At 41.4% G+C, this 27443-nt stretch overlaps 1 protein-coding gene across 4 annotated transcripts in view; it reads left to right on the forward strand.

Moving 5' to 3' along the window:
- The window catches only part of ATP8B4 (ATPase phospholipid transporting 8B4 (putative)), a 261581-nt gene that overhangs the window by 221710 nt on the left and 12428 nt on the right, over positions 1-27443 (forward strand). For 3 of the 4 annotated variants that reach the window (XM_065941225.1, XM_065941224.1, XM_065941226.1), the window contains exons 24-25: positions 19548-19631; positions 25435-25680. In XM_065941225.1, coding sequence (XP_065797297.1) covers positions 19548-19631; positions 25435-25680 — 330 coding nt within the window. The remainder of the gene's footprint in view (positions 1-19547; positions 19632-25434; positions 25681-27443) is intronic. The other variant, XM_065941227.1, reaches the window with a different exon arrangement.

Raw genomic sequence — 27443 nt, forward strand, 5'->3', positions numbered from 1 at the left:
TACATGGTAAAGTAGGGACAGGGGGTTACATCTAAACTTTTACAAACTCATTTTCACTATCCTCAAAGTTTTTTGTCCTTATTATAAAAGCAAATATATGTGAATGTATATCAATTATCTGAGAACATACATTTTGTACTTTCTCATCAAAAAAACCATCACATTTTTGAGAAATCCCTCTTGTTTTACATTCTTCAAAAATGTTATTTTCCTTAATGGCACTCTGAAATGTACATTTATTACAAATTGTTTACTCTGATTTCATAAACATTTAAATTTTTGTCATTTTACATTGAATAATTCATCCCTTGCGCATAGCCATGAGTCACACGGCATTGTCAAGTAAAATGCTTGTTTACTGACTTGGGAAGAGAAGATAAAGTGATGAATAGGTCAAGTCCCTACCCACCATGTACTCATTTTCTCATTGGAAAATAGACACACGCACAAATATGTCTCATAGAAGTACTGAATTTGAAGTTAATAGGAGAGCAAGGGAAAGGGAGAAATCTATGAGGATCTGGTGTGACTTTGGGGGCTCAATTAAATCTCAAGTGAGAATATGAATATTTTCAAAATTAAGTGGAAGTCCGGAGGCCTAAAAGTCTGGCTACCTCAGGGATGCAGGGGCTGGTTTGTATAAAGGTAGAAGTGTGTATGTGCTCAGTCACATCCAACTCTTGGCAACCCCGTGGACTGTAGCCCACCAGGCTCCTCTGTTCATGGAATTTTCCAGGCAAGAATACAGGAGTGGGTTGCCATCTCCTTCTCCAGGGGATCTTCCCGACCCAGGGATCAAATCTGCATCTCTTGCATCTCCTGCATTGGCAGCTGGATTCTTTATCTTTGTGCCATCTGGAAGCAAAGGTATAACATAATTGATTGAAAGGCGGAAAATCCTCCTGTCACGCCTGAATACTTTCCAACTGACCTGCTGTTAGTGGAATTTAAAATCTCTTTTTAATTCCTAAAATTCCACTTAAAATCAACTAATTCAGAAATAACTTTTAAAAACTGCATGGTATTACTTACTGTATAAAGCAAGAAGCATATTCTAGAACAGATGCTGTACTTCCATAAAGACGAAAGCACTGGTGTTCCTCCATCCTACTCTGGGCTTCCCAGGTGGTGCAGTGGTAAAGAGTCTGCCTGCCAGTGCACGAGACACAGGAGACGCAGGTTCGATCCCTGGGACAGGAAGATCCCTTGGAGAAGGAAATGGCAATCCACTCCAGTATTCTTGCCTGGAGAATCCCATGTACAGAGGGGCCTGGTGAACTCTAGTCCGAAGGTCATGGACTGAGCGACTGAGCACACACGCACGCTCCATGCCACCCACGTGTGAGTGGGCTGATATGTTAGTATTACTAAGAACTGGCTGTGAGGGCAACTTGAATATGGAATTGGGATTGGCTGGGTTCATGGTCTCTTTTCCATTCCCTGTTTTTCACTAGAAACTCCTGATTAACAACAGGTTTAACTGAAAAAATTCTTTGGCTTTTTTTCTTAGCCCTGTTTTTCTAAGGACAATATGCTGTAAATGAGGCAAGTGAAAAGAAAACAACATTTTTGGGAGAGACACTAGTCTGCATAGAATGAGAATTTTTGAATAGGGGACATTTTTTCAGTGACACTTTTTCGCCCACTGAACTCATTGAGCTGGCCTGGGCCTCCAAAGCCACATGTTGGGTGACAGGCTTTCTTAGCCCTTAGAGTCCATTAGAAAGCTGCTTACTTCCAATCTGTTAATGAAAGTTGGCCACCTGAAATCTTCCCACCTCTGCCATCCTTCTCTTAAATTGCTTCAGTGGAATTAAAAGCTCCACAGTGAAATGGAGCCAGTAGTAATAAAACCTCCAGGGCCCCACAGATGCAGTAACATGACGCCCATCCTTGGCAGGCCTGATCTGCAGTCACCTCTTTAGTCCCCACAAGATTGAGGCTCGCTGACATCCTCTAGCACAGAACCTATAGTCTCTGAATGCTCATTCATTTCAAAAGAGGAAACGAGTGCCAGTTTGAGGCCAAGTGCTTTGTTGGCCTCCAGCGATAAGAGAATGAACCAGAGGGATGCAGTTCCTGCCCTCAGGGAACTTAACAGCCTGGGAATGGTTTCATTTTCATAAATATGAAACTGATGTCGAGTAACTCTGTAGTCACCTTTCTCTTAATTTTCCACCAAGGATTTTTTAAAATTAAATTTGTCATGGATGGGACGTATCTTGGGGTCAACCCTGTCCAATCTCAACATGATTCATAAACACCTAAATATTTCTTTCCTGCCTCTCTGAACAGACTACTTTGAAGTAATCCACTCTGCAGCTGAAAACATCTGACCAAACATTAACAGATGTGCTTCCATAGACATGTTGTTAACTTTTAAGACACCAGTTTAATTACTTAATGAAATGACATGTGCTGTTTCTTTACTACCTTGGCCTGTCTCTCGGTGCCTGGTGAATTTTATCTAGGCTCTTATTCTCTGATGAGAGCTCCAGTAGATTCCTGGTAGGTAGGTTGGGGCAGATGTGTGAGCCCATTCAGCTGTGACGTGCAAGGTTCCCAGGGGCCGATGGGTGGGACCGCTCACTGCTTGTGAGATGGTGGCGTTTAGGTCACTGGGGTGGATGATGGTGTGCTGCAGGCTGGTTGTGCTTGGTTTGTGGACTTTCTCTTGCTTAACCTCAGTGGCTCGCCTCTGTTGTAACTGTTTCTGGACACGTGGGGAAAGAATATGCTGGGCAAGGAGCAGACTCTCTTTGTTCACTTTGCTGGGTGAACCTTTCCAGCGGGAAGCAGCTGGGACACAGAGCAAAATGTGTGTGCCTTGTTGAAATCTGGAATCTTTGCTCTGGCAGGGAATGTCACTGATACTGAGTCTAGTTCCTTATTTTATAGAGCAGGAATCCAAGTTCCCCAAGAGCTGAGGATCAGCAGTAGACAAGGCTGAGACCGGAACTCACCATGCCTTCTGACTTTTTCTTCAGTGCTCATTCTGCTATGCTTGATGAGTGGCCACTGGAATTGTTACAGACTTGAGAGAATGGCTGCTGGTGGCAATTTAGTTGCTAAGTCGTGTCTGGCTCTTGCAAGCCCCCAGACTGTAACCTGCTAGGCTCCTCTGTCCATGGGACTTTCCAGACAAGCATACTGGAGTGGGTTGCCATTTCCTGCTCCAGGGACCTTCGAGAGAATGGCTATATCTTCAAGAAAAAACTGTCTTCTCCTAACCCCTAATCAGGCAAATGTTTGCTTTATTTGGAATCTAAAGGAAGGAGAAACATCCAGAAACACTCAGTATACTATGACTATGGGGAGAAAATGAACTCTCTTATTGAGAGAGACCTTGTACTGTAGGGAGTGTCTCCCACAACTCAGATCCTTAGAAAGGCCAGGCCTGCCTCTAGGCAAACTGCCTCCTGGAATCATCTGGAAGCTGAAGGCCACCTTCTGCCAACAAACTGCCACTAAAAAGACAATTTAAATATAATTTCAAATATAATCTCTCCTGATGAGATTTCCAACCCGATTTCTGGAGCAGGGGGATTTGGAGAAAGATCAGAAAAATCTTTAAACTGAACCAGGATCCTTTCTAAGGACATACCTTATTCTAATCTGTTACCAAAGCCTGCATGGTTTTCATGGACTCCACTGTGGGCTCATGTATACTGTTTATCTGCGTAACTTATTTTTAAAGTACCTTATGCCCTCAAGACTTTTAATAAAGATAAACTGTCCCCAACCAGAGATAAGCCCCCCACCCACCTCAAAAAAACAAAAGAACCACCCACAGGAAAAAAAAAGAAAAAACAACAAGCCATTGGTTGAAACCCTGTTTAGGAAATTCACATTTGAAACCATGCAACTACTGGCACTGTGTACTTCTGATATTATCTGATGACAATTTATCATTGTCAGTGAGATACAGGGCTGTGTATGTTTTTTTAAAAGTTCTGCTGTGATATGGAAACAATTATCTTGTCAAGGCCAGAAAAACGTTAGTTCTGTCAAACAGTATAAGAAAACTCATAATGAAAAGTTTGGAAAGTGACGTGAAAGAGTGCGACTAATCTCAAGGCTTGGATGACTTCATGGATTTGGTTACCTGCAAGCCCATCTCAACCTGGCTGGCAGTTCCCCGTCCGCCCCTCCTCACTCCCCTGCCTCACTCACTCGCCTTCCAGATGTGCTCTGGGGAAAACCCAGGGAGGGGTGGGTGCTCAGGCCTGGGCCATTACTCCTGGATCCGGCTAGTGGGTTTCTGTTAATTACACAAATCAGTAACAGATGTGTTGAGGCTGAGCACCTCATATTTATCCCACAATGTGTTTTCTTTAAATGGCAAATGTTTTTTAAGGCCAGAAAGAAAAAAAATATATCATTATATAGTTCTCCTCTGAATCACACAGCAAAAGGGATGAATACATGTCTCCAGAGAGGTATTTCGTCCTGTCATTTGAGCAAGGAGCTAAGCCAATGGTCTCAGAATAGAAAGCCCTTTGTAACGGTCTGAGATCCTTATTAAAGTTTCTTTAAATGTGGTATTCTATAAATCATAGCTTTTGTGTTCCCCAAGCTGTTAGATTGTAATTTGTAGCTGGGGTATTTTTACTCTATATAAAGTGGTTGATAAGGTTGATAAATTGCTCCCACAGAGAAGGGAGCAAGGAGGAGCTTTCCCTAAATAGGAAAATAGTGAGGTTGGGAAAAGGAACACTCCACTTTCTTTTTTTTTCCTGATCTGTGAAGAGACACTTTTAGGCTTCCAAACAGATTAGTAGCATCATGCAGAACAGAAAATTTGGAAGTAGAGGTGGTATGGCTGCCCCTAGGAGGATGCAGTTCCTAGGACAAATATTTTTGTTCAGGACTCCTGTTTATATAAACAATTTTGAGTCACCCAAAATCAGAATGTCAGCAGTGGTCTGATCTAGTCTCAGGCCAGAATGCTGCTCACACGAGAGGCTGCAGAGGAATCCTTCTTCCTACCTCCTTTACTCCTCCCATCTCTTGGGGGCGTCCGGTCAATCCATAACAATGGGGAAGAGCAGGAGAGAGAGAGAGAGAGAGAGATGGGGATAGTAGAGGTAGTAGAGGGCTTGAGGATGCCTCGAAGGGGAGAAACATGGATGGGAGTCCATGTGAGTCATGATCTGGCTAGTATGTCCCTCTCATCTGGTCCTAGTCATCAGAAGGGATCTTTAAATTTTTCTGAATGTAGCTAAGGACTTAAAGGGGAAGTGGAGCATTTACTAGGATAACTATCTGAGCAGTTGGAGATCTCTTGCAAGGAAAGTAAGAAGCCTGTAATAGTAGAAATACTGCTTGTGACTTTAGTTTTTTTAATCATTTCAGTTTAGTCACTTAGTTGTTGTGTCCCACTCTGCAACCCCATGGACTACAGCACTCCAGGCTTCCCTGTCCATCACCAACTCTTGGAGCTTGCTCAAACTCATGTCCAGCATATATAGGGGTCTTGTTTTTGTATCCATTCAGCCAATCTTTGTCTTTTGGTTGGGGCATTCAACCCATTTACATTTAAGGTAATTATTGATAGGTGTGGTCCCGTTGCCATTTACTTTGTTGTTTTGGGTTCACGTTTATACAACCTTTCTGCATTTCCTGTCTAGAGAAGATCCTTTAGCATTTGTTGAAGAGCTGGTTTGGTGGTGCTGAATTCTCTCAGCTTTTGCTTGTCTGTAAAGCTTTTGAATTCTCCTTCATATCTGAATGAGATCCTTGCTGGGTACAGTAATCTAGGTTGTAGATTATTCTCTTTCATTACTTTCATTAAGTCCTGCCATTCCCTTCTGGCCTGGAGGGTTTCTATTGATAGATCAGCTGTTATCCTTATGGGAATCCCTTTGTGTGTTATTGGTTGTTTCTCCCTTGCTGCTTTTAGAATTTGTTCTTTGTGTTTGATCTTTGTTAATTTGATTACTATGTGTCTTGGAGTGTTTCGCCTTGGGTTTATCCTGTTTGGGACTCTCTGGGTTTCTTGGACTTGGGTGGCTATTTCCTTCCCCATTTTAGGGAAGTTTTCAGCTATTATCTCCTCTCGTGGCCTTTCTTTTTGTCTTCTTCTTCTGGGACTCCTATGATTCGAATGTTGGGGCGTTTCACATTGTCCCAGAGGTCCCTGAGGTTGTCCTCATTTCTTTTGATCCTTTTTTCTTTTTTCCTCTCTGCTTCATTTATTTCCACCATTCTATCTTCTACCTCACTTATCCTATCTTCTGTCTCCGTTAGTCTACTCTTGGTTCCCTCCAAAGTGTTTTTGATCTCATTCATTGCATTATTCATTTTTAATTGACTCTCTTTTATTTCTTCTAGGTCTTTATTAAACATTTCTTGCATCTTTTCAATCTTTGTCTCCAGGCTATTTATCTGTAACTCCATTTTGTTTTCAAGATTTTGGATCATTTTTATTATCATTATTCTAAATTCTTTTTCAGATAGATTCCCTATCTCCTCCTCTTTTGTTTGACTTGGTGGGCACTTGTCATGTTCCTTTACCTGTTGGGTATTTCTCTGCCTTTTCATCTTGTTTAGATTGCTGTGTCTGGAGTGGGTTTTCTGTATTCTGGAGGTCTGTGATTTCTTTTTATTGTGGAGTTTTTACCCAGTGGGTGGGGTTGGACGGTTGACTTGTCAAGGTTTCCTGGTTAGGGAAGCTTGTTTCAGTATTCTGGAGCGTGGAACTTGATTTCTTCTCTTTGAAGAGCAATGGTGTGCCCAGTAATGAGTTTTGAGATGGATCTATGTGTTAGGTGTGACTTTGGGCAGTCTGTATGTTGACTTTCAGGGCTATGTTCCTGTGTTGCTGGGGAATTTGTGTGATATGTCTTGCTCAATAGATGCAGAGAAAGCCTTTGACAAAATTCAACACTCATTTATGATTAAAACTCTCCAGAAAGCAGGAATAGAGGGAACATACCTCAACATAATAAAAGCTATATATGACAAACCCACAGCAAGCATCACCCTCAATGGTGAAAAATTGAAAGCATTTCCCCTGAAATCAGGAACAAGACAGGGGTGCCCACTCTCACCACTACTATTCAACATAGTCTTGGAAGTTTTGGCCACAGCAATCAGAGCAGAAAAAGAAGTAAAAGGAATCCAGATAGGAAAAGAAGAAGTGAAACTCTCGCTGTTTGCAGATGACATGATCCTCTACATAGCAAACCCTAAAGACTCTACCAGAAAATTACTAGAGCTAATCAACGAATATAGTAAAGTTGCAGGATATAAAATTAATACACAGAAATCCCTTGCATTTCTATACACTAACAATGAGAAAACAGAAAGAGAAATTAAGGAAACAATATCATTCACCATTGCAACAAAAAGAATAAAATACTTAGGAGTATATCTACCTAAAGAAACAAAAGACCTGTACATAGAAAACTATAAAACACTGATGAAAGAAATCAAAGAGGACACAAACAGATGGAGAAACATACCGTGTTCATGGATTGGAAGAATCAATATTGTCAAAATGGCTATTCTACCCAAAGCAATCTATAGATTCAATGCAATCCCTATCAAGCTACCAACGGTATTTTTCACAGAACTAGAACAAATAATTTCACAATTTGTATGGAAATACAGAAAACCACGAATAGCCAAAGTAATCTTGAGAAAGAAGAATGGAACTGGAGGAATCACCCTCCCTGACTTCAGACTCTACTACAAAGCCACAGTCATCAAGACAGTATGGTACTGGCACAAAGACAGAAATATAGATCAATGGAACAGAATAGAAAGCCCAGAGATAAATCCACGAACCTATGGAGACCTTATCTTTGACAAAGGAGGCAAGGATATACAATGGAAAAAAGACAATCTCTTTAACAAGTGGTGCTGGGAAAACTGGTCAACCACTTGTAAAAGAATGAAACTAGAACACTTTCTAACACCATACACAAAAATAAACTCAAAATGGATTAAAGATCTAAATGTAAGACCAGAAACTATAAAACTCCTAGAGGAGAACATAGGCAAAACACTCTCTGACATAAATCTCAGCAGGATCCTCTATGACCCACCTCCCAGAATATTGGAAATAAAAGCAAAACTAAACAAATGGGACCTAATGAAACTTAAAAGCTTTTGCACTACAAAGGAAACTATAAGTAAGGTGAAAAGACAGCCCTCAAATTGGGAGAAAATAATAGCAAATGAAGAAACAGACAAAGGATTAATCTCAAAAATATACAAGCAACTCCTGAAGCTCAATTCCAGAAAAATAAATGACCCAATCAAAAAATGGGCCAAAGAACTAAACAGACATTTCTCCAAAGAAGACATACAGATGGCTAACAAACACACGAAAAGATGCTCAACATCACTCATTATTAGAGAAATGCAAATCAAAACCACAATGAGATACCATTACACGCCAGTCAGGATGGCTGCTATCCAAAAGTCTACAAGCAATAAATGCTGGAGAGGGTGTGGAGAAAAGGGAACCCTCTTACACTGTTGGTGGGAATGCAAACTAGTACAGCCACTATGGAAAACAGTGTGGAGATTTCTTAAAAAACTGGAAATAGAACTGCCATATGACCCAGCAATCCCACTTCTGGGCATACACACTGAGGAAACCAGATCTGAAAGAGACACATGCACCCCAATGTTCATCGCAGCACTGTTTATAATAGCCAGGACATGGAAGCAACCTAGATGCCCATCTGCAGATGAATGGATAAGGAAGCTGTGGTACATATACACCATGGAATATTACTCAGCCGTTAAAAAGAATTCATTTGAATCAGTTCTAATGAGATGGACGAAACTGGAGCCCATTTTACAGAGTGAAGTAAGCCAGAAAGATAAAGACCATTACAGCATACTAACACATATATACGGAATTTAGAAAGATGGTAACGATAACCCTATATGCAAAACAGAAAAAGAAACACAGAAGTACAGAACAGACTTTTGAACTCCGTGGGAGAAGGTGAGGGTGGGATGTTTCAAAAGAACAGCATGTATATTATCTATGGTGAATCAGATCACTAGCCCAGGTGGGATGCATGAGACGAGTGCTCGGGCCTGGTGCACTGGGAGGACCCAGAGGAGTCGGGTGGAGAGGGAGGTGGGAGGGGGGATCGGGATGGGGAATACGTGTAACTCAATGGCTGATTCGTGTCAATGTATGACAAAACCCACTGAAATGTTGTGAAGTAATTGGCCTCCAACTAATAAAATAAAATTAAAAAAAAAAAAAAAAACTCTTGTCCATTGAGTTGGTAATGTCATCCAACCATCTCATTCTCTGTCATCCTCGTCACCTCCTGCCTTCAATCTTGCCCAGCATCAGGGTCTTTTCCAATAGGTTAGGTCTCTGCATCAGGTGGCCAAAGTATTGGAGTTTCAGCTTCAGCATCAGTCCTTCCAATGCATATTCAGGACTAATTTCCTTTAGGATGGACTGGTTGGATCTCTATGCAGTCCAAGAGACTCTCAAGAGTCTTCTCCAGCTCCACAGTTCAAAAGCATCAATTCTTTGGTGCCCAGCTTTCACATCTGTACATGACTATTGGAAAAACCATAGCTTAGACTAGATGGGCCTTTGTCGGCAAAGTAATGTCTCTACTTTTTAATATGCTGTCTAGGTTGGTCATAGCTTTTCTTCCAAGGAGCAAGCATCTTTTAATTTCATGGCTGCAGTCACCATCTGCAGTGATTTTGGAACCCAAGAAAATAAAGTCTGTCACTTTATTTTTCTCCATCTATTTGCCATAAAGTGATGGAATCATATGCCATAATCTTAGTTTTTTGAATGTTGAGTTTTAAGCCAGCTTTTTCATTCTCCTTTTTCTCTTTCAAACCCCTAAAGCCTAAACTGTGCTATTCAATACATTTAACTGGGAAAGGTGTTTTTTTAAAAGTGAGTGACTCATGATGACATTTGTAGAGGCAAAACTAGAGTTAGAGTGAACAGTGGTTGATATAATGAAATATTCATGAAGAAAGTGCATAATTATATCAAGGTATTTCATGTTGTTTAAATCATGCTCATGTCCATTGAGTTGGTGATGCCATCCAACCATCTCATTCTCTGTCATCCTCGTCACCTCCTGCCTTCAATCTTGCCCAGCATCAGGGTCTTTTCCAATAGGTTAGGTCTCTGCATCAGGTGGCCAAAGTATTGGAGTTTCAGCTTCAGCATCAGTCCTTCCAATGCAATTTTCCTTCAATTTTCCATTGATTTCATTAATATAGTAGTTTGTTATGGGTACAAATATCTTTGGTTGTAGCAATAAAGGATTGTATTTCCATAAAAAAGTATAATTAATAGGAAAATGCACCTTTTTAAAAAGATTGTTAAACATACGACTTGAAGTTTGAATCTTTACATGATTCTTCCTCCCTCTGGCCCTCCCTGTCTTCCTTCCTTCCCTCCTTACTGAGGGTATTTACTTATGGGCACTATCCATTTTTCAGAGACAGAGTTTTATGTGCAGTAGTAAAGAATCACTTTATTACCTTGCCAGGCAAAGGGGAACACAGTGAACTCCTGCCCTTGAAAACTGTGTGTCCCAACCTGGGAGGATGTGGTGAGGAGTTTTATAGTAATGGTTCAAAGGGGAGTTGCTGATAAGGCTCAGGGTATGTGAGGGCCTGTATTCCATTAACCTGGTCTCAGGTAATCTCTTGATGCATTTCTCTGGTTCCTTTAATCTGGCCTCTGTGGTCTTCTCTGGAAGGAAGAGTGCTGACATCTTGCAGGTGGATAAAGAGACGACAAAGGATGAGATGGTTGGATGGCATCACCAATGGACATGAGTTTGAGCAGGCTCTGGGAGTTGGTGATGGACAGCAAAGCCTGGCATGCTGTAGTCCATGGGGTCACAGAGAGTCAGACATGACTGAGTGACTGAACTGAACTCCCTTGAGGTGGAACCAGGACCTTGTCCCAAGCTTCACTGTTGTTTCTTGGCTTTTTCACCCTGTCTCTGTGTCCTGTTCCTGATTAACAGTTGCTGGAATCTTCCCTTTGGAACTCAAGGAAGGTCATAGAGGTTGGAGCTGTTCCCTACAAATCAGAAATGGGGGACATGGAAAGGCTTCCAGGCCCAGGAGCCCCATGGGATCCTGCAGTTCCACCCAGAAGCTTGAAGTCTAGTGGAGAGGGCCTGGGAACAGCACATAGATAGTTACTGAGTCCACAGCTGTGAAGCAGTAAGGTGTGGAATGTCATGGGACTACTGGTCTGGAACCCAGCTGTGGGAGATGGCAGTGGGCAGAGCTCAGAAAGGCTTACTAGAAGACTGACCCTGGGCTGACCTTTCAGGGATCTGTCAGACTGAAGCAGGTGAAGGGGGAAAGGACGGGAATCCCTGGTTTGGGATCTCCATCCCAAACTGAAGTGAAGACTGGTTTGGGCTGGAACACCACCCATCTGGCATGGTTAAGTCAGTGGGGTTTGGGATTAATTTAATGTGGGGTGTTGGAGAGAGGAAGAGATATCAGATTTCTGACTTGGGCTCTGGGATGGAAGTGGTGGTGTCAGAAACTGATTTAGGGAACATAGGAAGGAGCCTGGTTAAGGGACTGTGAGGATGAGTCCAGGCCTGGACACTCTGAATTTGCAAAACCCGTGGCATGTCCTCAGGGGAGGGTCTACTAGCAAGTTAAACGTCTAAGATTTATAAAAAGTTGTAAAATAGTCAAGAAATCTTTCTAGAGCACCCACCATTGGCTAGACACTGCTGTAGATACGGGAGTTATCACTGTGCATAAGTCTCTGTTTCATGGAAATTATATTCTGTGTTGTGCCTAGTCAGTCCATCCTGTCAGACTTTGTGACTCCATGGACTATAGTCCACCAGGCTCCTCTGTCCATGGAAATTCTCCAGGCAAGAATACTGGAGTAGGTTGCCATGCCCTCCTCCAGGGGATCTTCCCAAACCAGGGATTGAGCCCAGGTCTCCCGCATTACAGAAAGATCCTTTACTATCTGAGCTACCAGGGGAGCCCAAGAATACTGGAGTTGGTAGCCTGTCTTTTCTCCAGGGGAACTTCCTAACCCAGGAATCGAACTGGGGTCTCCTGCATTCCAGGCAGATTCTTTACCAGCTGAGCTACCTAGGAAGATTATATTCCAGTGGGATGGAAACAGATAATAAAGGAGTAAATTAGTGAGATATCAGAATTGCTATTAAGAAAGCACTGGGTATTGTAGAAGTTCTCATTGGGAAGTTAACACTGGAATATGACCTGAGTGTTTAGAGGGAAATGTTCGTATGAATACCTTGGGGTTCAAGTATTCCAGACAGAGGGCATAGCAAGTACAAATGGCCCCCGACATAGGAATGAACCTGGTAAGTTAAAGACAGTCGGTGAAGCTGAAGGTCTGTGAGTGAGGACGAGACTGCAGGAAGCAAAGTTGAAGAGGTAGGCTGCATGGATCAGGAAGGGCCTTAAGGCATGGTGCAGAGCCTTAGAAGTTCACTCTAAAATGGGAAGCCACTTGAAGGTTTTAAGCTAATGGTATCATTTTAAATGACAAAAACCAGCATAGAGAATTGTATTTGTTGTACACTTTCAACTATATAAAATGACATGAGCAGGGAAGCTTTTAAAGAAACTTGCCAAATGGTACCACGGATTGAGCAGTGGTTTCATGCCATGGTCAGTGCTATGAATGCTGAGTACCAGGGCTAGGAGTTGGTCCTGACGCTTGATAGACCAACAGTTTTCCAACTCTGTGATCTCAGGACTCTATCAATATTTATCATTTGTTATTGTTTAGTTGCTAAATCATGTCTGACTCCTTGTGACCCCACAGACTGTAGCCCACCCAGGCTCCTCTCTCCATGATATTTTCCAGGCAAGAATACTGCAGTGGGTTGCCATTTATTTCTCCCGGGGATATTCCCGACCCAGGGATCAAACCCACATCTCCTGTATTGGCAATAAATTAGGAATTAAAATGGAGGAAAGTTAAACATTTATTAAAAAATAACACACCCATGACATGCTTATCTAAATAACATATTTTAGTGGAAAAAATTATGGTACTTTTCAAAATAAAAAATTAGTTGTGAGAAGAGAGTAAGTTTTTATACTTAAGTTCTTACTATTTAGCACAATAGGAGGCACTTGGGTTCTCACATCTGCTTCTGCATCCAGTTGGTTGTGACATCACAAGTCATATATACTCAAATGAGAATGAGAGTAAAGAGGGAAAGTAAACAGCTTCTTAGCGCCATTCTGATAATAGTTTTGACACTGTGGATCCCCTAAAAGTTCCCTACACCACTTTGAAAATCTTCGTGTTCAGTGGCATGAGGCAGTCTCCTAACTTAATGGGCCTCAAACTAGTTTCCCTGTCTGTAAACTGGTAGCTGTTAATAGCTCCAACCTCACAGGATTGTTGTGATTATTTAACGAGTCAATAACATCTGGCCCATAGGATGTTCCATACATATCAGCCAGCTCATTTTTGTTTTCTTTTTGTTGTGATTCTGTGTGGCAGCAAGCCCTCTTGCAAGAAATTGTAAAAACTCATTTAAAATTTATTCTCACTAATTTTCCTTTCCGGTCCTCTCTTGCTCAAGTTGTGAAATGAGGCTTCAGATCTGAATACCAACTTACAAATGCTACCATCAGATAACTGCAGATTCAATGCTAGGCACTTTGTGGTGATGTTCATGGCACTTTAGGCCAGACCATCAGTTACCGATTGTTTTGTTGTTGTTTAGTTGTTAAGTTGTGTCTGATTCTCTTGGGACCCCGTGGATTGTAGCCCACCCAGGCTCCTCTGTCCATAGGATTTTCCAGGCAAGAATATGGAGTGGGTTGCCATTTCCTTCTCCAGGAGATCTTCCCAACCCAGGGATCAAACCTGTGTCTTTTGTATTAGCAGATGGATTTTTTACCACTGAGCCACCAGGGAAACCCCACTCACAGTTTAGCTTGTCATAATTTTCCAGACTCTTTCTTTCTTTCTTGTACCTGAAATCATCTCTCAGTGAGGAGAAGTTGGATGGTGGATGAGGTGGAGGAAAAAGAGATCCAACAGTGTGAGGTTTTGCCTGGGGCTATCAGACTTCAATTAAATTGCTTTCCTCCTCTTATATATTCCATGCTTCAATCATGAAATGAATTGATATGAAACCATCATAAAATACTTGAGGGTTTGTGTCAGCTACTGCTTTCTTTCTGGATGGGATAAGTGAAATTTTCAATCTTGGCTTCACAGTGGACTCACCAGAGAAATTTTTTAAATTATTGATACTTTGATCATCCCACCTCCAAAGATATTGATTTAATTGGCCTGGATATGGCATGGGCATCAGGATATTTAAAATACTGCCAGTGTCCAAAGTCCCACCAGACTGTAATTAAAGAATAAGGTCATGTGTTTCCCTTTTTATTGTAAAAAATAGCTAATCTACAAAAAAGTACATAACATATAAATGTCAGCTTAACAAATTGTAAAATGAACACTCACATCCCCATGATCCAGTGCAAGAACCAGAAGGTTGCCAAACCCCAGAAGCTCCCTTGCCTTTTCTCAGTCACACCTCATTTTCCAACTCTCTGGAGGTAATCATTGCCCTGATTTTTTATAATGATGTTGTTTTATAATTTTACCATATGAGTATAAACCTCTAAACAACATAGATTGGCACATTTTAAACTTTACTGAAAGGGAATCATACTTTTCTGTCTGGCTTCTTTTGCTCAACATCGTATATATTTTTTGATTCATTTGTGGTTTTGGATACAGTTATATAGTTCCTTGCTTTTCATTATTTTGTAGAATTCTATGATATCAGTATACCACAGTGTCGGCCATGAATGTTTCTGGTTTGGGGCTTTTATAACCAGGGCCGCTATGAGTGTTTTCATAAGTCTCTTGGCGCCGGAAGGCAGGCATTCTGACATATATTTCTAGGAATAGACTTGTTGGACTCATTGGCTCATCTGAAGGAAGAGAAGGAGGCTGAGCAGACAGGAGTTCAGCAGATAGGAGGTGGTATCTGCGACTCTGTTAACACTGTACTGTGGGCTGGGCCCCTGGAGGGTTGCACTGCTCTGACCCATGTGCGTGGGGATGCTGAAGATTTACAGAAGGCAGCTGAGGAGCTCAGGACCCTCTGCTTTTAATCATTTTCTGAGACTAGAGGGATAATGTTCCCATCAAGGGTAGAGATCCTGTTGACATACTTTCCAATCTGGACAACCTCCTGAGATTAGGGTCTACGGCAGGACACCTGATTGGCCCACAAAACATCAGACTTTCATCCCAACCTCAGCAGCTGATAGAAAGAGATAAACACGGTCTCTGGAGGAAAAAAAATCATCCTAGGCCTTAAAGTGGTTCTTAAATTCTCATCCTCTCCCTTATCTTGACAGGTATTCCCCATTCCTTAGTTCATTGAGGCTTTGATGAAGATACTTTTTTTACCCTTAGTTTTTGTTGTTGTTGTCGTCAGTGGGGAATTAGGTATTAATCAATTGTTATTGATGGCACATATCTCTGTCACATATAGGGTTTCCCAGGTGACTCAGTTGTAAAGAATCCGCCTGCAGTGCAGGAGATGCAGGAGACGCAGGTTCAATCCCTGAGTCGGAAAGATCCCCTGGAGAAGGAAAGGGCAACCCATTGCAGTATTCTTGCCTGGAGAATTCCAATGGACAGAGGAGCCTGGAGGGCTACAGTCCATGGGGTCACAAAGAGTGGGACACGACTGAGCATGCATACGTGCATCTTCAGTGGGGAATTTGGTATTAATCAGTTGTTTTTGATGGCACATGCTCCCGTCTTATATGAGTACCATAAATCCAGGCTTGTTTCAGATACCTCTGCTAGAATATCCTGGGGTTACCAGGGAATGCTGACAAGCTTTTCTGGTCTATTCTTATGGTTGCCTGACACTCCAGGCAATTGCCCTGCCCTTCTGCAGGTTCTCTCTTGCCACATGGAGTCTCAGATCCTCTAGAATCTGCGCTGTTTGTACTACTTTGCTCCCAGCATAAACATAGGCTGAGGTATGCTAGAGTTAGCCCATACTGGTCCCTAAGAACTGCTTGTTAAATGTGAGCCAGTGGTTAAACACAGTTGTTAATGAAAATTAAATTCTATAAACTTATAATTTAAATAAACTATATGGAAAACAAAGTTCATAACTACTCCAAACTCATCACTTTAAAAACAGTTTTTATTTACTTTAATTGGAGGACAATTACATTACAATATTGTGAGTGTTTTTTGCCGTATATCAATATGAATTGGCCACAGGTATACATGTGTCCCCTCCATCCTGAAGCCCCCTTCCACCCCGTCCCCATCCCATCCTTCTAGGTTGTCACAGAGTCATGGCTTTGGGTGCCCTGCTTCATTCATCAAACTCGCACTGGTTATATATTTTTACATATGGTAATATATATGTTTCAATGCTATTCTCTCAAATCATCCCACCCTCTCCTCCCACTGAGTCACTTTTAAATGAGTTTACCATCTTTTGCTGATCACGCTCTTGAGGTTCATTGTATCTGTTGGATTGATGTGGTTTAAATACAGTGGTGTGCTATGGGACATCTCTTCTTAACTCAGTGATATAACCGCTTGAACAGCCAATGGAGAATATTTACATCATGGAAACTGGTAAATGTTACAACTCAGGCTTTTTCTTTCTTTTTTTTAAGAGCTAATTGTTAAACACCTAGCATATCACTGGACATAAGGCCCTCTTTCAGATCCTCACAGCAGAGTTCAGACAATTTAATAAGCCTCAAAGTGGCGCTAGTGGTAAAGAATCCATCTGCCAAAGCATCAGATGTAAGAGATGCAGGTTTGATCCCTGGGTTTGAAGATCCCCTGGTGGAGGGCATGGCAACCCACTCCAGTATTCTTGCCTGGAGAATCCCCATGGACAGAGGAGCCTGGTGGGCTACTGTCCATAGGGTAGCAAAAAGTTGGACACAACTGAAATGACTTAGCATGCACGCACAGATAACAAAAGAGAACTTAAAAACTGGTTACTAGAAATAGTTATTCTGAGTCACAAGCATAAGCCTCTTGGTGGTCCCTAATGTTGCTCCTTTGCCTAAATCCTGTCTCAACTGTTTATTGGTAGTAGAATTCAACTTTCCTGCCTTGTGTTCGGCATACCCTTAAAGAGAATGACATTGAGCAGGTCTTTCCTATGTAGATTCCAGGCCTCAACTCTCTGAGATATTCAGAGAATAAAGCAAATTCCTTCCTTCTCTCATCTACCCCACACCTCCTTTTTTCTGTTCTCATTTTTTTTTCTTTGTTTTTGCCCTAAGAATGAACTCTCCTTGAATTGATTGACATGTCCATGCTCCTTACTTCTTACCAAGGGACTAACCTTGCTCAGATTACAATAATCAGCATTTTTCACAGTGTCTGGTTTATTCAGTGTTGAATTAAACCACCTGTGGAGCTTCAACAGAAATTTCACATTGAGATTTGGCCTTTGAAGACTGGCTTCCACTTCTTCTTTCCTTGAACAAGTATATACCCATCTCAAGAACAAATAGCAATGCAAAGACATATAATAGTCCAAATCCAGATTTAGCAATAAAGCCACCAAAATATTTTTTTCTTCTATATAATCTACATGTACAGGACATGATTTGAAAGATTGCCTTACCTATATAACTATGTAGAACCTACCTTTAGCTTCTCTGTCTGGAATATTTGCATTTAAGATTCCTGTTGCTTTCAGAATTTCCCTAAGAAGAATGTGTGCTTCAGAAAATATTCAAAATCCAGCACTTCTTTCCACTGATCATCTGATCCAGTCACCTTCATCTCTCATCTGGAGCACTGCACCAGCCTCCTAATTGGTTTCCCAACTTCCACAATTGTACGTCTTTTGTCTATTCTCAACACAGAATCCAGAGAATCAGGTTAAAGTACAAATCATGATGTTCCTTTGCTCAAAATCCTCTAATGTTGTCATATTTTATTTAGGGAACAATCCATAGTTACCTCAATAGGATCCTCCTGTAATTATTTCTTTGAAATTCATGATACTCCCTGTAGGTTGCTTTGCTCCAGCCAAATGGGCTGTCTTGCTATCCTCTGAACATGCCAGATGCTTTCTTGCCTCACAGATTTTTCATGTGATCTACTTGCCATATGAAATGTTCATGTCCCAGAACGCTGCATATTTTGATCCTTAATTTTATTCAGATTTTTTCCTCAAGTGTTACTTCTTAGTGATACCTTCTCCAATCACCTTACAGCCCTTCCATATTTCCTACCCTCTTTCTACCCTAGTATTTGTTACTTTCTTACTCACTCATTTACTCAGCAACTATATATCCTGTTTATTATATAAAATCTTTTTGTTGTTTGTTTCCTCAGCACCATTACAGTGAAAATTTCATGAGGAATTTTTATCTGATTTATCATGTTAAATTATCATTGCTGAGAACCTGGTACCTGGCACCTCGTGGTTTCTTAATATTGAATGAATGAATGATACAGTGGTAGAACAGACATTGATTAGGGGCTGGAGACCTATGTTTTGTTTTTAAAATATTTATTTATTTTGCTGCATCAAGTCTTAGTTGTGTCATGTGGGATCTTTCATCATGATGCATGGACTCTCTGGTGTGACTCGAAGGCTATAGAGGGCACAGGCTTCAGCAGTTGCATCACATGGGCTCAACTGGTTCTGGCACACAGGCTTCAGAGCATGTGGGTTCAGTAGTTGTGGAGCGTGGCATGTGAAATCTTAGTTCCCTGACCAGGGATCGAATCTGCATCCCCTGCATTGCAAGGCAGATTCTTAATCACTGGAACACCAGGGAAGTCTGTAGAGCTGGAGACCTATGTTTTAATCTTTCCCTTTGCCTGTGATAAGGTCTATAATACTTTCTCCATTCTGTTTCTACATTTCTATGTACTTATTAATACAAAGGAGATATAAGGGCTATTTCACATGCCTCACTTTTAGTGAGGTTCATGCAAGGAAACTGTGTCTATAGGTGTGAGGGGTATTTTTATTTTCTGTTTTATATCCAGTGTAGCAAGCAGCTAGCTCCATGCCCACCTTGCTTTAAACCACTCACAAGAAAAAGTTCTCCATGTGAACAAAGGATGGGGCTGACAGGTTCATTTCTGTATCTCCCTCTGAAGATGTTCATGGATCCTCTGCTATTGCTTAGCAGTTTAGGTAATTGGACTTATTAGAAGACATTGAAAACCTAAAGGATGAAATAACCCACCAGAGGGGCCAGAGCTCGTGTGCATCCAGCACTGTGTTAGGTGTTCTACATGTCTGATGTCCTTCTTCCCAACTGAAATTCTGTAAGGAAAGTATGATTTCATTTTAGAGATTAAGAAATTGAAGTTTAGAGAGATCTAGTGTCCCATAAGCAGCAAAGCTGATAAGAGACTGAGCCTAGGGAGAACTCAGGTCTGTCTGACTCTAACATCAAACTCCCATCCACTTTAGGAAATTGAGATAGTTAGTCCAAGAGCCTACAAGTGAATATTCTCACACCTATGTATGCTGTTTCTCACTGATGTGTTAATTTCATTTCAGACTGTCTACGACCAGTGGTTCATTACCCTTTTTAACATTGTCTACACATCGCTGCCTGTTTTAGCCATGGGGATTTTTGACCAGGTATGCGTTTTCCTCTGTCTTTGTAACTTACTTTGCTCTGTTGATGCCTTTTAGTTGCTTTTAGCTTCTAAGTAGAAGCTTTTGAACTGTGGTGTTGGAGAAGACTCTTGAGAGTCCCTTGGACAGCAAGGAGATCCAACCAGTCCATCTTAAAGGATATCAGTCCTGAATATTCATTGGAAGGACTCATGCTGAAGCTGAACCGCCAATTCTTTGGCCACCTGATGTGAAGAACTGACTCATTTGAAAAGACCCTGATGCTGGGAAAAATGGAAAGCGGGAGGAAAAGGGGACAACAGAGAATGAGATGGTTGGATGGCATCACCGACTCAATGGACATGAGTTTGATTAAACTCCGGGAGTTGGTGATGGACAGGGAGGCATGGCATGCTGCAGGCCTTGGGGTTGCAAAGAGTTGGACACGACTGAGTGACTGAACTGAACTGAGAAGATGCCAATCATGGAAAGAGTCCTAAGAATGGAGTCGATACCTTAATAGGTATCACATGGATCAAAAACCCTTCCAACTCCCCAAAAAGATCTCTGATCAGAGCTTGATTACTATCCTCTTAAAGACTCACATCCTACATTGTTTTCTCTAAAGGCTCTGAGAGGTCCTACAAGAAATAGTCTCTTTAATTACATTGTAGCCCAGAATTTCCCAAACTCATAGGACTGTACGTTTACTTAGTTATTTTTCATGTAGAACTGACCAATATGCCTCAGAACTAGTCTCTCTAGTTTACACACTGGGGAATCCTGTATTAGCCTCTGAGAGTCCAGAGAACCACGTGAGGATACATAGAAGATCATGGAGCTGGGCTGGAGTGCAGAGAGCTAGCATCTGCGGTGAAACTGCCGAGCACAACTCAGAACAGAAACTCCAGGCCAGAGGAGCGCCCTGCCAATGGAGAGGGAGACACAGAGCCCCAGAGCCATGGAGAGAGAAAGGGCATAGCTTTCTTTAGTTTAGCTCAATGTGCTGGAGGGGAGGAGAGGGAGGGAATCAATTATAAATGGTAGGTCCTTGGCACACTCAAAGCCTTGGAGGGTACTTCCTGGATGGGGGAAAAGTCTGTCTGCCCATGGGGAAGTGAAAGACTAGCCAGAGGAGTTTCCATGGCACAGTTAGAGTGTATTATTTAAAAAAAAATTTTTGAAGTATTTTTAAGGAGACCAGATTTTCTCCAGGCTGTTGTTAGATCCATTTGCTAGGCCTCATTTTTTGGCCCAAAACCATCTATTGCAAAATATAAATCTTAACTTTATGAGTTCATTCTGCTCTCCCATTCTGAAGCTTTGTAGTCAGTTGTAAGCCTCACTTCTTGTATGTAAAAAAGGAAGATTGTGAACAACTCATTTTGTGAAATTCTACAAAAAGCAATGAACTCTTGAAGACTTTGGTTATAAAGGATTAAGCTCATGCATTTCCAAGTGCCCATGTTTACAAGTGTTCCTTTTCTTGGTGCTTTGTAGCTGCCCAGAATGTGGAATAAAATATTAAAAATAAAACACTTTCTGGGAAAAGATGGTTATTGTGCAATATGAAAAAAATATAAGCGGAGAGTTCAAGATGCCGATAAAGGAAGATCCTGAACTCACCTCTTCCTGCGGACACAGTCAACAACTACACAAGAAAAATTTTCTCTTAAACAACCCCAAAGGCTGTCTGAGTGAAGACTATACACTGAGCAAACAAGAAGAAAACCATATTCTTGGAAGCGAGTTGGAGCGGCTGGGACACAATCTCGCCATAAACCCTACCCCCACCCTCAGCATGGCAGTCTTCAACCAGGAGAAAACTCATAGCCTGAAGTTCTTCCCTTAGGAGTGAAGGGTATGCACCCCACATTGAGCACCTTAACTTTTAAAACCTGCAACTGAGAGATAAGCCCCGCCCCAACCAATGGGGCTCCTGTTGCAAGGCCCACAAGACTGAAACAATCTAAGAAATAGTTCTGAATGGCCCATGTGCTCAGACTCACTTGCTCCTGGGCCCAGTGCAGACACAGCAGATCATGCCAGTCACAGAGGCTCACCAGCTTATATTAAAGTGTCGGCCTGGGGGCAGGCATCCAATTGAACACACACACCTTGGAGTCTGCTGGAACACACTCCAGGGACAGAGGGTCAGTGCCATCCTTGCATGCTCCGTTTGCCAGTCTTCAGAGCACCAGTACCTCCTGAACAGGTGCTGGTACATGTTTCTGGTACCCCTATTTTTGTGGCTGCCACCCAGGGGACACCTCTTGGCTGCCTAACTCCAGAAGCCAGAGAAACTTGCATTCCTGGTCCCATCGGTTCAGTTCAGTCACTCAGTCATGTCTGAATCTTTGCGACCCCGTGGACTGCAGCACGTCAGGCTTCCCTGTCCTTCATCAACTCCCGTAGATTGCTCAAACTCATCCCAATTGAGTCGGTGATGCCATCCAACCATCTCATCCTCTGTCATCCCCTTCTCCCCCTGCTCTCAATCTTTCCCAGCATCAGGGTCTTTTCAAGTGAGTCAGTTTTTTGCATCAGGTAGCCAAAGTATTGGAGTTTCAGCTTTAGCATCAGTCCTTCCAATGAATATTCAGAGTTTATTTCCTTTAGGATTGACTGGTTTGATCTTCTTGCAGTCCAAGGGACTCTCAAGATTCTTCTCCAACACCACAGTTCAAAAGCATCAATTCTTCGGCACTTAGCCTTCTTTATGGTCCAGCTCTCAGATCCTTACATGGTTACTGGAAAAACCATAGCTTTGACTAGACAGACTTTATCGGCAAAGTAATGTCTCTGCTTTTCAATATGCTGTCTAGGTTGGTCATAGCTTTTCTTCCAAGGAGCCCATGGGACTATAGTAATCAGCCTGACCCAGAAAGGAGCTTATACTTCTGTTGGTATCCTGATTTTTATGACTGTTGCCAGGGAACACTTCTAATGTGTGTGCAGACACACACACACACGCATATAAAATAACATATATTATTACATGTATATGTAGAATAATATATAGAATACAAGGAATATATATAGGATATATATTCTAATATATGTATATTCTATATCTCTATATATTCTAATATATGTAGAATACTCCCTCCAAAAGCAACAGAATGCAAATTCTTCTGAAGTGCACAAGAAACATTTTAAAGGACAGATCATTTATTAAGCTACAAAAAGTCTTAATACATTTTACAGATTGAAATTATATCAGGTGTCTTTTCTAACCACAGTGGTATAAAACTAGATATTAATTACATGAAGAAAGCTGGAAAATTCACTTATATGTGCAGATTAAGCAGCATGCTCCTGAACAACAATGGGTTAAAGAAGAAATCAAAGAAGAAATTTTAAAATACCTTGAGACAAATTAAAATGGGAATATAAAATATAAAAATTTGTGGGATAGAGTAAAAGCCGTTCCAAGAGGGAAGTTCATAGTAATAAATGCCAACCTCAAGAAACATGAAAAGACTCAAACAACCTGCCTTTACACCTCAAGAAACTAGAAAAAGCACAAAGCCCGAAGGTGGTAGAAGGAAGGGAAAAACAACAATTAGAGCAAAAATAAATGAAATAGAGACTAAGAAAGTGATAGAGAAGATTCATGAAACTAAGAGCTGATTCCTTGAAAAGATAAAATCAACAAACATTTAGGTAGACTCACCAAGAAGAGAGAAGACTCAAAATCAGAAATAGTAGAGACTACAACTGACCACAAAAATACAAGGATCATAAGAGACTAATGAACAGCAACAAATTGGACAATTTAAAGAAATGAATAAATTTCTAGAAACATACATCCTACTAAGACTGAATTATGATTAAGCAGAAAATCTGGACAGACTGGAAAACAGTATAGAAATCCTGCAAAATATTAAAAATAGAGTTATCAAGTGATCCAGCAATTCCACCTCTGGGTATTTATCCAAAGGAAGCCAAAACATTAATTTGAAAAGATATATACAGTCCTGTATTCATTGCAGCATTATTGATAATAAGTAAGATATGGAAATAACCTAAGAGCTAAAAGATATAGATGAAAAATATACAGCTGACCCTTGAAACAACACAAAAGTTAGGGGTCCCCCTCACCTTGGCCCATACCCCCACACAGTCCAAAATTCTCCTGTAACTATAGAGTTACCCCTCCATATCCACAGTTCTGCATCTGAGGGTTCAACTAAGAGTGGGTCAGGTAGTACATATTTATTGAAAAATTCTGTGTGTAGGTGAACCTACTCACTTCAAACCCATGTTGTTCAAGGGTCAACTGTATACACAATAAGGCCCCTTATTGCTATCAAGTTGAGTGTCTACCCCTATCCTTTTCTGCTTTGTCTACTCTGACCCTTAAAATGATCTTCTGATCATGGGATGCTATGCTGGAAGGCCTCAGTGACCATCTATGGCTCTGCTTATTTTATCAGGAGGAAACTAAAACTCAGAAGTTAAGATCATCCTCCTAAAGTCATATGGTCAAATAAGTGACAGACCTCAACCTAGCACCTGGCCACTTGACTCTGAGACTGTAACACTATTGTTACTATTACTATCATTATCTTGTTATTATTTATAGAAGCATCTTGTTTTCAAATTATATGAACTGTGGCAAGAACTCTGTTGAATACATACCCATTTCATCATGACAGTGATCCTATGAGGGAGATAGTGTTGTTTGCACTTCTGAAGATGAGGAGCCTGAGGCTCAGACAAGCTAAGTGGCGGGTCTAAGACTACACACCTGCTAAGCAGCAGAGCTGGGGTTTGAACTCAGGATTGTCTGACTTTGAAGCCGGTTGTGGTGTTTGCCTATGGTGCTCACAGTGTGGTCACCAGCATTGCTTTGGGGCTTGTTGGAAAGGCAGTCTCAGGCCCCACCCCAAACCTACCGAAGTGCAATCTGTTCCCAGGTTATTAGTGTGCACGTTAAGTTTGAGAAACACAGCTTTAGCTTCTCCCAGGACCTGGCTGGGCCCAAACATGATGCCTTCTCATTCTGTCTAAATTCTTTAACCTGAGCACCTGATGGCTGCCTATGGAGTCTTCCCTGGGTAGAACTCTCACTTCTGCAGGCTCAGCTCCCTTCCACCTGGAATCCACTTTCTGTTCCCTCTTTCCCTGTTCCTTTCCTCCTGCTCACCCTTCCCCCCCCAAAGTTGGGAACTCAGGTGGGCCTTCTCTGACTCAGGCTGTCTGCTGGCATCCCCTGTCACTGCCTTGGCAGTTAACCCCGGGACCCACTGGCTGCACTGGATGTACTAGAATTCTGGGAGCATGAGTGCAGTTTCAGGAGAGAAGAGAAAAGAAACTTCAATTTGAAGCCAAATATGCACATGCAGTCAAGTTCTGGCTCTGTTATAAAAGCTGTGTGGCCTCTCATCAATCTCTCTTGGAGACTCAGCTTCCTCCTATATAAAGTAGGGATAATTTTAATATCCTTTGGGTTACTATGGGAATGAAAACAAAGTAATGAGTAGTGCATATTAGGGCATGCTTAGATAGTGCATGCGTGCCCAGTTGTGTCCAGCTCTTTGCGATCCTATGGGCTCTAGCCTGTCTGGCTCCTCTGTCCATGGGGTTTTCCAGGCAAGGATACTGGGGTGGGTTGCCATTTTCTCCTCCAGGGGACCTTCTTGACCTAGGGACTGAACCCTCATTTCCTGCGTCTCCTGCATTGGCAGGTGGATTCTTTACCACTGAGCCACCTGGGAAGGCCATGCTTAGATATGCACGTGCTATATCTAGAGACAGGAAATTCAGAGTTTCTCTAACTTCTCCTTGAGCCTCCTCCACTAAAGTATCTCTCTGTTGACAGGATGTTAGTGACCAGAATAGCATGGATTATCCCCAGCTCTACAAACCTGGGCAGCTGAATCTACTTTTTAACAAGCATGAATTTTTCATCTGTATGGCACATGGAATCTATACCTCATTAGCCCTTTTCTTCATCCCCTATGGGGCCTTTTACAACATGGCTGGAGATGATGGACAGCACACTGCAGACTACCAGTCTTTTGCAGTGACCATGGCCACGTCTTTGGTCATTGTGGTCAGCGTGCAGGTAACCCTACTGGTGAAAATATCTTAACTGGATGGCTTTACAGCTTGTAAAATTCTGCTTCATTTGTTGGCAGTAATCTTAGTAGGATCCTCAACCATTTTGGCACCAGGGACTGGTTTCATGGAAGACAATTTTTCCATGGGCCAGGGTGGTGGGGGGATGGTTTCAGAAATGCATTATATTTATTGTGCATTTATTTCTAGTATTATTACAACAACCACAGATCATCAGGCATTAGATCCTGCAGGCTGGGGACCCCTGTAATACTGGGATTTTCTTTTTAACTACACATTCTGAGATGAAACAGGAAGTTTTAACATAAATCCCCAGATGTAGGAGATTAGCATTTTGTGTCTATAAACTCCATATTAGTAGAAACCTCACAATGAATCGGGCACTTCTTGGGACTGAACACTGTACGTAAAGAGAACTGATATACTACTTCGTCCCTGTGTTTCCTTCTTGGGAGAAAAAGTTTCTAATGGTAATGATAATAGAAACTTTCCCATGATTTCTGTAAGAGTTAGTAACTTCTAGGTTTTTAAAATTTATTTCACTCAGAGGATAATTACTTTGCAATATAGTGATGTTTTTTGCCATATATCAACATGAATCAGTCATAGGTATACACGTGTCCCCCCCTATTCTGAACGCATCCCACCTCCCTCCCCACCCTACCCCTCTAGGTTGTCCCAGAGCACCAGCTTTGGGTGCCCTGCTTCATGCATCTAGTTTTATAGTGAGATGTAATGTTTATGTGGCAGTACATTTCTGTATTCAAGAGGTTGAATGTTAGGTGTGTGGCACATTTGAATCTCAAGTTCATATAAGCTTTTCTGGTAGGAATAATTTTTAAAAATTTATTTTATTGAATTACAATATTATACTAATTTCTACTATACAGAAAAGTGATTCAGTTTTATATATATTCTTTTTCATATTCTTTTCCATTATGGTTTATCACCGGATACTGAATATATTATACCTTCCTGTGCTATGCAGTAGGACCTTGTTGTTTATCTATTCTGTATATTCTAGTTTGCATCTGAGAATCCCAAATCCTAATCTATCCCTCTCCTAAACCCCCTCCACCTTGGCAGTCACAAGTCTGATGTCTATGTCTGTGAGTCTCTTTCTGTTTCATAAATTACTTCATTTGTATTATATTTATTTTCCACATAAAAGTGATATCATTTGGTATTTGTTTTTCTCTAACTTACTTCATTTAGTATGACGATCTCTAGGTCCATCCATGCTGTAAATGGCATGATTTCATTCTTTTTATGGCTGAGTAGTCCTTCAGTGTGTGTCTGCATGTGTGTGTGCATGCCACATCTTCTTTATTCATTTATCTGTCAGTGAACACTCCGGTTGCTTCCATGTCTTGATTATTGTAAACAGTGCTGCTATGAACACTGAGGAATCTGTAATCTTTTTGAATTACAGTTTTGTCCAGATACATGCTCAGGAGTGGGAGTGCTGAATCACATGGCAACTTTACTTTTAGTTTTTTGAGGAAGTTCCATATTGCTTTGCATAATGCCTGCACCAACTTACATTCCCATCTGGTAGGAATGATTTTTGATGATCCATTGATCATCATTGGACATCTTGAGTTTGTTTTTTATTTCTTTTTTAATGCAAATGGTGGACAATACTATTAGATATTGAGTTAGAGTTCATAAAAGCTTTCTAATCCGTTAAAATCTGTACCTCTGGGTGGATACAACAAGCAGTGTGACCTCTGTTCTTTGCCTTTGTGT

The sequence above is a fragment of the Muntiacus reevesi genome, chromosome 7, assembly GCF_963930625.1.
Source record: "Muntiacus reevesi chromosome 7, mMunRee1.1, whole genome shotgun sequence".
NCBI lineage: Eukaryota > Metazoa > Chordata > Mammalia > Artiodactyla > Cervidae > Muntiacus > Muntiacus reevesi.